At 34.5% G+C, this 12,465-nt stretch overlaps 1 protein-coding gene across 2 annotated transcripts in view; it reads right to left on the bottom strand.

Annotated features, from left to right (window-relative positions):
- Klp61F (Kinesin-like protein at 61F) overlaps positions 1-12,465 on the bottom strand; it is a 206,626-nt gene that overhangs the window by 103,035 nt on the left and 91,126 nt on the right. For both annotated transcript variants that reach the window (XM_089088482.1, XM_089088483.1), the window contains exon 8: positions 5,004-5,186. In XM_089088482.1, coding sequence (XP_088944608.1) covers positions 5,004-5,186 — 183 coding nt within the window. The remainder of the gene's footprint in view (positions 1-5,003; positions 5,187-12,465) is intronic.

The raw sequence follows: 12,465 nt of genomic DNA, 5'->3' as shown, positions 1-12,465 counted from the left end.
CATGAAATATTTTTTAGTTTCTGCCTAAAGCCGAATATATATATACATATATATACATATATATATATATATATATATATATATATATATATATATATATATATATATATATAAATACTAATATTATACTCCCTTAAATCGTGAAAAAAATAAATAATATGACCAATAGGCACCAAGGCGATATCCAAGGGAGGAGGTTAGGGGTGTGAGTCCCCCCCCCCCAAAAAAAAACAACAAAGTCCGATTCGTAAAAACGTAACAAAAATGAAACTAAACGAATTTTGATGCATTTTCAGTCTCCCCCCCCCCGAAAAATCCTTCTGTAACCATTTTGCTTTTTTTTTTATTTTAATATTCAACCTTTCCACCAAGCAATTTTTTTTATTTAGTCTTAACACAAGAAAAACAGAATTGAAAACTTTTTAGCTACAAGAAATAAAAATGTTAATCTTAATAAAAAATTTTATATGTAATTCAAAAATTATACTCAGAATCTTCCCAACACTCACACTTTTTACATTGTATTTCCTTTAATTTTATTTTGGCGAAATTCGAGGGATCTGAATTTCTTTATGCATAGATTTTAACAGTCTGTACTGGTTAAGCAGTACTGTTCAGTTTTGTACAATAAACTTAAACTTTAATAAAATTTTTCCATCCGACCATAGTCTTTGTTTAACCATTTTTCAATTATTTTCTCATTTCAAGCGCTCAAAAAAGAGGAAAAACCGCTAACGCGACGGATTTTTAGAAAACTCTAAATTTTTTCGATTATACATTAAAAGACTAAATGAAAAAAAAAAATTCTATCCTTTTTTTAATCCAAAACATAAAAACTGGAATTATTTTACATAAATTATTAAGGAAGAAGTTATTTCTCATTTATCAAACAGTTCGTGGCAACGAACTGTAAGTAAGGAACGACTCGGCTCAATAGTAACCAAAACTCTAAAAAACGGAATTTGGTATCAATAGACACATCAAAAGAATCAGCTTATTATGATAATTACAAACATATATAAGATTCATCAAGTTTAGTGTTACCCATCAAATGTTACGAGCCTTAGAAAATGTGCCTGATTTTTTAAAAAGGGGGGAAACACCCCCTGAAATTCAAGGAGTCTTGATGAAAATTATACCATCAGATTCAGCGTACCCTAGAATGCTACTGTAGACGTTTCAAGCTCCTATATACACAAATGTGAAAATTTACTATTTTTGTCAGAAGACAGACCACGGATGCGTCTTTAGTTGTCGCTGTTGTTTTCCAGGGGTGATCGTATTGATAAATAGTCCTAGAAGATCAGGAGAGAACACATTCGAACGGAAATTAAAAGTTATAGTTCCCTTTTTAAGTGACAAAAAGATTGGAGGGCAGCTGGACCCCCTCCCACGCCCATTTATTTCCCGAAGTTATCTGGTAAAAATTTTGAGATAGCCATTTTGTTCAGTATAGTTGAAAGATCAAATAACTATATCTTTAGAGGTAGAATGACCCACAACAGTCCATGGAGAGAGGCCTGTAATTTATTAAATTTGCCCGTTGTTTACGTATAGCATTTATAATTGGGAAGTAGACAGAAATTTTTCAGGGGGGGGGACTTTTGTGCTTGGAGTGGATTTCTATTTGGAGAATCTTCCCTTCCTTGGGGAGGGAAATTTCCGGGAGATGGGTGAATTTTCCAAGGAAAATTTTAAACTGGGGGGATTTAATAGAATTCCTATACGAAATTCTTATTAATTGTCTTACATTATCTTTGCCAACTCAATTTTGCATGTGGAGATCCCGGATAATCCAGGGGAATTATCCGGGGGCTATTTTCTGCGTGTTTTGATTTCCGGAAAGACTCTACGGAAGCATTTCCGGAGTGATCATGAAAATAATTAGAGATTAAAGTCTTTTTCATGTGAAAGTATGCTAAGGATAATTTTTCAGGATGAATCGTCCGGAAGAAGTTTTACGGGGAGGGGGAATTTTCAGCGAGGATGGAACTATCTGGAGGGAACTTGACGGGGGGGGGGGGGTGTACTTTACGTTGGATGAAATTTTTACGGAAGTTTCCCGCGAGGGGGGTATGTTTCATGGAGGCTAAGCCAGATTTACCTGTATTATTTGAAAAACGAACAGAAATTAAATAAATAAAAAAAACTTTTTAACTGAAAGTAAGGAGTGACATTAAGACTCAAAACGAATAGAAATTAATCCGTATATGAAGAGTCGCCCCCTCCGTAATACCTTGCTCTTAACACTAAAGTTTGACTGTTTGTCCCAATTTTTAAAGAACGGCTACTGAAACACAGGGGCCGTTTAGTTATAATAGGAATGTTTTTTAAAATTGCTAACAGCTTTAGCGTAAAGACCAAGGTATTGAGGAGGGGACAACCCTTCATCAACGGAATAATTACTGTTCGTTTTGAGTTTTAATGTTGCTCCTTACTTTCATTTAAAAAAAACTTGTTTTTTTTTAATTTAATTTCTTCAAGATCGAGCCTTAAGTTTGTTATAAAAAAAAAAAAAAAAAAAGCTGACATTTTATATATTCTTCTTATTTTTAACCTTAACTCGACTGAATTTGGGTTGCAAGAGTTTAATCCCCGAGACATACCATAGTCGTAACTGTTGATAAAGATACGGCAAAACCTGTGAATGATACGCCCTTCCTTGACTTTACGGTTCTGCTACAGAGGCGAAAAAAAAACTGGAAAGCTCAGATATTGTTTTGGAAAGCCTTAATCAGGACCGGTTTGTCCCACATCCAAAAACATAAAAACAAAAAATGACGTGATTCGTGACACAAAAACTAAAAATGTGTTTTTGTGCTTTTCCTTCCATGCCATCTGCAAAGGTGTCCAAGGGGGTTGGAAGGATGAAAAATCTGTTATTTAGGTGTGCATCTACATTACCATCATTACCTGTTCGTGTGTTGCAATTTAATTTCTATACTATCTGGTTCTATTCAGGTAATAAATCTGTATACTATTCAGGTATACTATTCAGGTAATAAATATGTTAGCCCAATTCACTAAATTACATGTGGGATAACGGATAAAATATTGGCAGAATAGTCGGGCATAATCTTGATTTATCAACAGGAACGACTGTAACGTAACTCGGCCATAAGTTTTATTATTTCTTCAATCACCCATGACAGCGGAGGGTACTTCAAATACCTGTCATAACAGCTAAAAGAAAACACCAAAAATTCCAGAAAATGTAAATGGAATATTTCAGAAAATGAGTATTCATGTCAAGTTCTAACATTTAATGTAACAGATACTTTCATCAGGAGACGAGGACGTGTGTTATGGACGTGTTTCCTCACGTCCATAACTTAAATAGTCTAAGTCTTTAAAACCAAATTATCTTTGATGTGACGAAAGTAGAAGCGAGAAAAACAAGATAATTATAAATGACGAGAATTGTTCATTGGTGAATACATTAGTACCTTCAGCTGTACATGATTAGCTGCTATTACACATGGATTTGAAAATTATTTGATTTCATGTTTCATTTTTGTTTCTCCCATTTTTTTTTCCTAGCCTCAGAGCCTTATGGGGAAGACTATGTTGAAATGTTTTTTATCGTAAATTTATTGATTAAATAAATTGATTGATTGATTGAAAAAAAAATTACTAATTAGTTAATGAATTGAAAATGATTTTGTTAGTAAACGAAAATTTTTTTAAAATTTGGTCCGAAAATTTTCTGGGATACAGGGGTGGGGCACTGAACAAGATATTTCCTCATGTGTAAGAGAGGCCAGAGCCGCCACTGTAATGAAAGAATGGAAATGAAAACATGAACATGAAACAATGAAATATGATTGAGTAACATAAATTCTAAAGTAATAAGTTCGTGTTTTGCTTATCTTGACGTTCAAAGGTTCCCGTATGTACCCCCCCCCCCCACCCAAAAAAAATCACTGCGGGAGGGGGCTAACCTGCATACTTTTTCAGGGAAGGCGCGAAACGTTAAAATACCCTTTGTCCCAAGAAAGTGTCATTCTCTCGAATATTGCACTCTGTGTGTACTTCTGGTTTTCAAGAATAGGAGGGGGACTTCTAATGCTTTCCCAAACTAGCTGATTCAATGAAAGTAAGAGGATTGCGTTTAAATTCTTTGGAAGTTTAAAGAATTTTCAGGCACCACAGCTATGGTAAGACCTTCTATATCTTAGCATATGTTGTTTTCTCTGAGCTGAAAATACATTCATGCTTTTATTATTATTGTAGACAATGAACGTAGGTAACCATACTTTATCAAATAACTGTTTTTTATTCAAAACAGTGGAAACTGTTTTTATTGATACCCCCCCCCCCCCCGTCACTCTCTCACCTTGAAGTCGCTACCAAATTTCCAGTACTCCTCTTTCATATTATTCCTCTGATCCTCCATCATTTCTATATTAATTTCAAGACAAGTCATCAAAGGTCTTGTTAGTTGATCATCTATTCAGGGTGATCAGCACCAAACACGTCGAGTGAAACCCCATTTACCTTTAGCCCTTTAGCTACTTTAATCTCTATGGAACCTTTACTTCAAAGAGTAGCTGTTTGAAAAAACCCCAACGTAGCTTTGATTGAACAGTCTCCCTCTCCTCAGGAAGAACATTCCACGTTGACGTACAGCGCCAAATAAAACAGGTCTTAAGTCCAGGACGTTTCCTCCCACACGCAAAAGAGAAACTGAGGGGAGGGAAAGAGGGAGAGAGGGAAAAGGGAAAGAGAGAGAAAGGGCTCGGGGATTAAGAAAAAAGTAAAACTGGAAAAGTTTCCTTCATACAAATGCTCTTTCACTAGCCAAGGTATAGTTCTTATACAATTTAGTTCTTATACTGGTTCAAATGTACATTCTGAATCTATTTAATATTCTTTTTCCTAAAATTATTTTTCTTAAAATATTTTACAGTTCCCTGAGATATGTTTCCAAAATGACAATAAAGCCATGATTGTGATATTACTTCACAGGTTTAAAAATAAAGCAAATAATAGATTAGACTTACCCCCATTTTCTCTTTTTCCTCTTCTAGTGCTTTTATTTTTCCCAGTTTTTCGGTCAGTTCTTTTTCAGTAACGTCTTTCGAGCTTACAAGCTCAGTGTAACTTTCATAGCTGAGATGAACACCGTTTTTTTCTCGGGTTGCCACAAGATCACGTCTCAGGCGCTCAATTTCTTCTGTGTATTCCTGAAACGAGCACACAAAATTTGAAGCCGGTGTTCAATAAGCCTTTGCGCTTAGCTGGTGTTCGAGTACCACGGACAGTGAAATTTAAATCTAATTTTTGAATTGATTAAGTAAAAAGTTACACAAACACACACGCATTTAAAATAGGTTTAGGACAAACCGAGAATTCAACTATTAATTCTAAAGACCTATTTGCATTTAGTTTTTGGAAGTAGTGTCAAATTTAAAAAAGAAAGGTAGACAAAATCAGCAAGAAATAAGCTAGAAACAAGCGGCGCCAAACAGCTTAAGAAGACGCAACTGTCCTTTGAACGTGTAGTAGTCTTTAGGAATCAATATATGAATAATGTTTGAATTTTGAAGCATTGTAAAAATTAACAAATTAGTTTTGCTTATTTATTTTTTTGGCTGAACATGGCAACACGGACGAAATTGTGGTAGCCTACTACCAAAAACTTCCAGATTGGGAAATAAAGAAAAACTTACGAAAACTGGAGTTTTCGGGGATGAATAGACCTAAGATGGGTCCAAGGGACAAAAAATGTTTTTATTTTTTAATTTAATTTGATTTTAAAATTTTATTTAATAAAAAAAAATTGTGTACGGGTAAAAGACCCGTACACAATGAACCCCCTGCTCCCGGTCACAAGTTCCGTGCGATTGCACTCATTTCTGGGATGGAGAGAGTCAAACGAAAAAAAAAGTTTTTATACAGCCACTGCGTGATAAACATTATATATTCTGTGGATAATGTTTCGAATTTAAGCGCTGAGGGACTTTAGTTAGCCTCTAGTTACATAAAGGAAGCTTGCTTTTTAATGTTTTTTTTTTAAACTCAATTGGATGCAGACTTTGAAGGAAGACGAAACTAAAAACTAAGTCCCGGTTCCATTTGGTCTCTTTATTCTGGCAGAGATTCCTAAGAATGTGACAATTAATTAAAAGAACTCGCCAATTCGCAAAGTCCCACCTGAAGATTTGCTTTGTGTAGCCAAAAATAATCTATTTTCAATTCATCCTTTAATCGCTGACCTTTTTTGCCAGAGTGCCGAAATTCAAATACTGAAAAAAATCTACAATAGAAAGGAATATTGTCATCCCCAGTGGCAGTTTTTGTTCGTTTGCAGCTTTAGTCGCTCCTTAATTGTGTAACCATGAATCTTATTTATTAGGCTAATGTTTTGTAATCAGAAATAGTAGGTGTAATATAGCGAGTTCTATAGATTGGGATGCCGAGTGACTGACGTAAATTGTTCAATGTTGTTAAATCATTCTACTTGATTCTCTTATTGTAAACTCCCTAAAATAAGAACTGGGTAAATAGACATAAAAATAATCTAAGAAAAAAAAAATTGAAGAATATTTGCCACTCGAGCAAAATCTACACTGCCACTCAAGTAAAATAAAATGCCCCTCAAGTAAAATAAGCCACATCTAGTATTAACTTATTAAAAGTGGCACTTGAAATGATATGGAAAAGACCAATCACAGATAAACAAAAAGAAAAATAGTTGCCAACTTCATGACTACCGAAATCGCAAGTCTCGAGATCAAAGGGGAGTGGCCAAAAGTTAAAAATGCCCCCTCCCCTGTACAAGTGCTCTAGCCTCCAAGGGTGTAATTGGCTATGGGGGAGGGGAGAGGAGAATGCGCCCCGAGACCCCAGTTTGGCCCCTCCAGCTGAAATTTAGTTTCTTCAAAAATCTTGTCAAAACTAAGATAAGCCTACATAATTCAAGCATCCACAGGAACGGGTTAGTTTTGTTAAGTATATTCTTGCCTTTATGGTACTACATGGATCGTTTTTCAGTTTTCACGGTCATTTTTACTTGATTTGGGAAAATTGGCTCCAGCTTTGCCTCGCCCTGGATATTGACAAAATTACGCCACTGCGAACCTCATTACACTTACTTCATCAAAATGACTTATTTCTTGGATTAAATATTCATTATTGTCTGAATAATTAAATTTGAGGTAAGAAAAAATACTCTAAAAATTGATACACTTAAGTTTTATTCAGGAGTGACGCCAGAAGTTGAAGGGGGGCTTTTTTTGTAGGGGGGGGGGGGGCTTAAAAAACCCAAAAGTGTGTGAATAACGTGGGGAATACAATGAAATCATAGAAAAATCGCGAAAGTCTCGAGATGGAGTGGAAGCGGTTAAGAGTTTGAAGACCTCTCTCCCCTGCTCAAGTACTCTGGCCTCATTATACTTACTTTGTCAAAAGGATTTGCGTCTCGGTTGCCTAAGAACATAAATATTTTAGTAATCCGTCGTTGAAGCAGCAGCACGCTACTCTTGCAAGAATGAAATGCACTCCCGCTCAATCGTCGACTAATACTGATACAACATTTAATAAATTAAAAGAAAAAAAAAACAAGTTTTTTTAACTGACAGTAAGGAGCGCAATTAAAACTTAAAATGAACAGAAATTATTCCGTATATGAAAGGGGCTGTCCCCTCCTCAACGCCTCGCTCTATACGCTAAAGTTTTTTAGTACTTTCATAAGAGCTATTTATTCTAATTAACGGCCTTTTTGATTAAGGGGTCATTCTTAAAGAATTGGAAAAAAAATTCGAACTTTAGCGTAAAGAGCAAGGTATTGACTAGGAGGGTGACCACCCCCCTAATATACGAATATAGACATTCGTTACGCAAGTTAATTCGTAAATTACGTATATTTAATACTAATAAAAATGTTCGTAAATAAAATTAAACAACTTTCGAGAAAGGCATTTAGCCAAAAAAAGTAAAATTAATATGCAAATTGTTGTTTTAATTATTCATGTACGGTGAGCCAAAATCAAAACCTGCATTAATTCAGAAACGTTCAGAAATTAAATTTAAAAAAAAAACAATTTTTTTTAACTGAAAGTAAGGAGCGACATTAAAAATTTTAACGAACAGAAATTATTCTGTATATGAAAAGGGCTGTCTCTTCCTCAACGCCTCGTGCCTCGCTCTTTACGCTAAAGTTTTACTCTGTTTCACAGCTTTATTTTTTAAAACAATAAAAAACTTTAGCGTATAGAGCGAGGCGTTGAGGAGGGGACAGCCCCTTTCATATACGGAATAATTTTTTTTCGTTTTAAGCTTTAATGTTGCTTAGGTTTAAAACGAAATTAAGCTTTAAATTAAGCTTTAAAACGAAAACAAATATTTTGCTATTAAAGTATAAATGAAACTTAAAACGAACAGATATTAAATAAACAATCAATGCGAACAAAACATACAATATATATTAATGTAAATGAATAAATAAATCTTAAAACGAGTGAAACTTAAATTGAAAATGCAAATCAAGTTTGAATCGAATAAAAATAACTACAAACAAGAGTTTGGGTATCGTCTCACTGCAGAAGCCTAAAACCTACTGCGTCATTGGCGCGTTCACATTGATTGTTTATTTAATTTCTGTTCGTTTTAAGTTTCATTTATACTTTAATAGCAAAATATTTGTTTTCGTTTTAAGCTAGATTTTCATATTCAATCCAAGCATTACTCGCTTTAAGATTTATTTATTCATTTATATTATTACTTGTTTTATGTTCTTTTTTTTTTGCTATGATTGTTTATTTAATTGCTGTTCGTTTTGGGTTTCATTTATTCTTTAATAGTAATTTCTGGTCGTTTTGAGTTTGAATTTTAACAGGTATTTGTATCTACTGAGCTTAAGTTTAAAATGGCCTTTACATTTCTTTGAAAAACTTATTTTTCGGAAAGTTTTTTTTCTAATTAATTTTTGTTCGTTTTTGATTGCAAAAAGTTTCAAGTTTTTTTTGGCATAGGGGGGAGGGTGCTTACTGTCCGATTATTCTTGATTTTAAAAAACGGATCTAGCATTTTCAATTTAAATCGAATGAGGCTTTTATCAAAGTCTATACGATTACCTCTTTGATAAAAACCTTATATATAACAATAGACAGCTTGCATAACTTGTGGAAAGCGATTGACAACAATGAATTTATTGGAAAAATAGCTCCAATAAGGGAGTTTAGACCATTCCAGTTGCTGACAAAAAGGGATCACGGCTGTTTGGAATTGACCTTAATAGGAATTTGTGTGCCAAAGCAATTTTGCATCTATCACAGAGTATGTATTTTAACCTTATAATTGGATAATTATAACAGATTTCCTATGTGTTCTTCCCGTACAAAACCCCTTCCCATAAGTTATAAACCCCCCTTAATAAGCTATGCCCCAGGGCATAACTTACAACGCCTACCCCTGGGCCCTGGGGGGCTGTGTCGACACTGGAGTTTTTGTTATCAGAACTTTGAACTATTTTAACAAAATGTCAATCTCAAAGTTTTTATCTGATCCATTGAGGGTGTGTAGGAGGGAGAGGGGCTAGTTGCCCTTCAATCTCTTTTGACTCTTAAAAAGTGAACAAGAACTTTCAATTTCCAATCAAACGAGCCCCCTCTAAAGATTATACGATCATCCTTCAAAAAGAAATAGTACGAAGGATTTAGCAAGTCCTTAAATTACCCTTGCCCTAAGGACTTTGGGGAAGTTGCAATCCTCAAAAACCTAAATTCCAGAACTTAAAACTACGTTAATAAAATGGCTGTCTTAAAATTTTGATTGGATGTGTTTGGGGAAAAGGCGGGCGTGAAAGGGGAGTTAGCTACCCTCAAATCAATTTCGACTATTAAGGAGGGCACTAACCCTCAAAATTTCCAATCGAATGAGCCTTTTTTGAAGTTTCTACGACACCGCCTTCTATAAAAAACCTTATATGCCCCCAGGGCATAAATTAAAACCCTTGCCCTGAGGGTTGTGGGGGATTGTCCTTCTCAAACATATTTTTATCTAGATATGTATAATGTAGAATAAAATGGTTTTCTCAAAATTTTGAGTTAATGTGTTTGGGGGAATTGTGGGCGTGAGGGGGGGGGGGCTAGGGTCCCAGCAATCACTACCGACGATTAAAAATAGCACTACCAATCTTAATTTCCAATTGAATGAGCACCTTTTGAAGCTTCTAAGACGACCTCTTCCATATGAAGTGCCTCTGGGAAATAACAAAAAATAATAAATAATAAAACATGGGAGCCGTATGGCCTTTACTATAGCCAACGCTACAGCATTGCCTCTGATTTTAGAGGCAAAACTAACCCGTTTCTCTGGATGTTTGAATTATGCAGGCTTATCTTAGTTTTGACAAGATTTTTGAAGAAACTAAATTTCAGCTGGAGGGGCCAAATTGGGGTCTCGGGGCGCATTCTCCTCTCCCCTCCCTCATAGCCAATTACACCCTTGGAGGCTAGAGCACTTGTACAGGGGAGGGGGCATTTTTAACTTTTGGCCACTCCCCTTTGATCTCGAGACTTGCGATTTCGGTAGTCATGAAATTGGCAACTATTTTTCTTTTTTTTTTATCTGTGATTGGTCTTTTCCATATCATTTCAAGTGCCACTTTTGATAAGTTAATACTAGATGTGGCTTATTTTACTTGAGGGGCATTTTATTTTACTTGAGTGGCAGTGTAGATTTTGCTCGAGTGGCAAATATTCTTCCATTTTTTTTTTTTTTTTAGATTATTTTTACGTCTATTTACCCAGTTCTTATTTTAGGGAGTTTACAATAAGAGAATCAAGCAGAATGATTTAACAACATTGAACAATTTACGTCAGTCACTCGGCATCCCAATCTATAGAACTCGCTATATTACACCTACTATTTCTGATTACAAAACATTAGCCTAATAAATAAGATTCATGGTTACACAATTAAAGAGCGACTAAAGCTGCAAACGAACAAAAGCTGCCACTGGGGATATCAATATTCCCTTCTATTGTAGATTTTTTCAGTGTTTGTATTTCGGCACTCTGGCAAAAAAGGTCAGCGATTAAAGGGTGAATTGAAAATAGATTATTTTTGGCTAGACAAAGCAAATCTTCAGGTGGGATTTGATTCGCGACCCCCTTATCTCCCATAAAATTTTTAGGCCAAATTTTAACAAAATTTTCATTTATTAACAAAATTATGTTCAATTTATTATTTTAATTATTTAATTATTAATAATTTATTAATTACTTTCATTTATTAACTGCGCCCTCTATTCTATTAATAAAATTTCTAAAATTACAAAATGATTATAATCGTAAGGTTATTTCTATGATATTTTACACCCCTAAATATTCCGCGCCAGGGGCAATTGCCCCCTCTGTCCCTCCCCTAAAACGGCCTTTGGACAAAAGGGGTATTGCCCAAAAAATTAGCTGGATCATTGCACGGCCCAACTTTATATAAATGATAATTCGAGAATACTTGAGAATGCTTGGGGAAATCCTGAAATCTAATAACATTGAAAAATACCAAGATTGTGAAAAATGTTTATTTTGTAACATGAAAATGCTTCTTTATATATATATATATATATATATATATATATATATATATATATATATATATATATATATATATATATATATATATATATATATATATATATATATATATATATATATATCGACATAGTCTTTTCAGGGAAAGAGAAAATAATTCTTTAAATCTTTTCGTTTGTTAAGACTTTATAGTTTGGCTTGCTATTTGTATACTGGAGAAAAATTTTCAGCAATTTTTAACAACATACACCCTTTTAAAAATCTGGACACAAATAGTAGTGTTTAATTTAGTTTCATACCTCCTGTAGTTGACCTGAAATAGAAAACTTGATACCATTCGCAAAAAAAAATCTGTTTAACTTTCTTTGATAGCTTGGATACACTTCCGCTATTTTGATTTGGTTAATTTTTAAGAGCAGAAGCAGCCCCAAAAATTTGAACATAATACCCTCAGTCGTTCTTGGGATACGGCTGAGATGCCTTATTGGGAATTAGCATTAACACAGTGCATTTTAATTTAATATTAAGGCAAAATTTAGTTTTTAAACATAATGGGCAAATGGGAAGGTGGGCGAGGGAGGGGGACAAGTTGCCCTCCAATAAACTTTCGACTATTAAAAAGGGCATTAGCCCTTTCTATCTTCAATCGAATGAGCCCTTTTCGAAGTTCCTAAGACAACTCCTTCGATACGAAGTGCCCTGGTCTAAACAAAAAAAAAAGAAAAGAGAAAAATAATAATACATCGATCTTTACTAAAAAAATGTCAAGCTTTCCAATCACTTTCGACTATTAAAAAAGGCACTATCCCTTTCAATTTCCAATCGAATGAGCCCTTTTTGAGTTTCTACGACAACACTTTCTATAAAAACCTTATATACCCTCAGGGCATAACTTAAAACCCTTACCCTGAGGGCTGGGGGGGGG

This window comes from Artemia sp. Qi Xiang Cuo, chromosome 4, assembly GCF_049724085.1.
Source record: "Artemia sp. Qi Xiang Cuo chromosome 4, ASM4972408v1, whole genome shotgun sequence".
NCBI lineage: Eukaryota > Metazoa > Arthropoda > Branchiopoda > Anostraca > Artemiidae > Artemia > Artemia sp. Qi Xiang Cuo.
The sequence above is the reverse complement of the archived record's forward strand: the minus strand, read 5'-3'. Positions and strand labels throughout refer to the sequence as shown.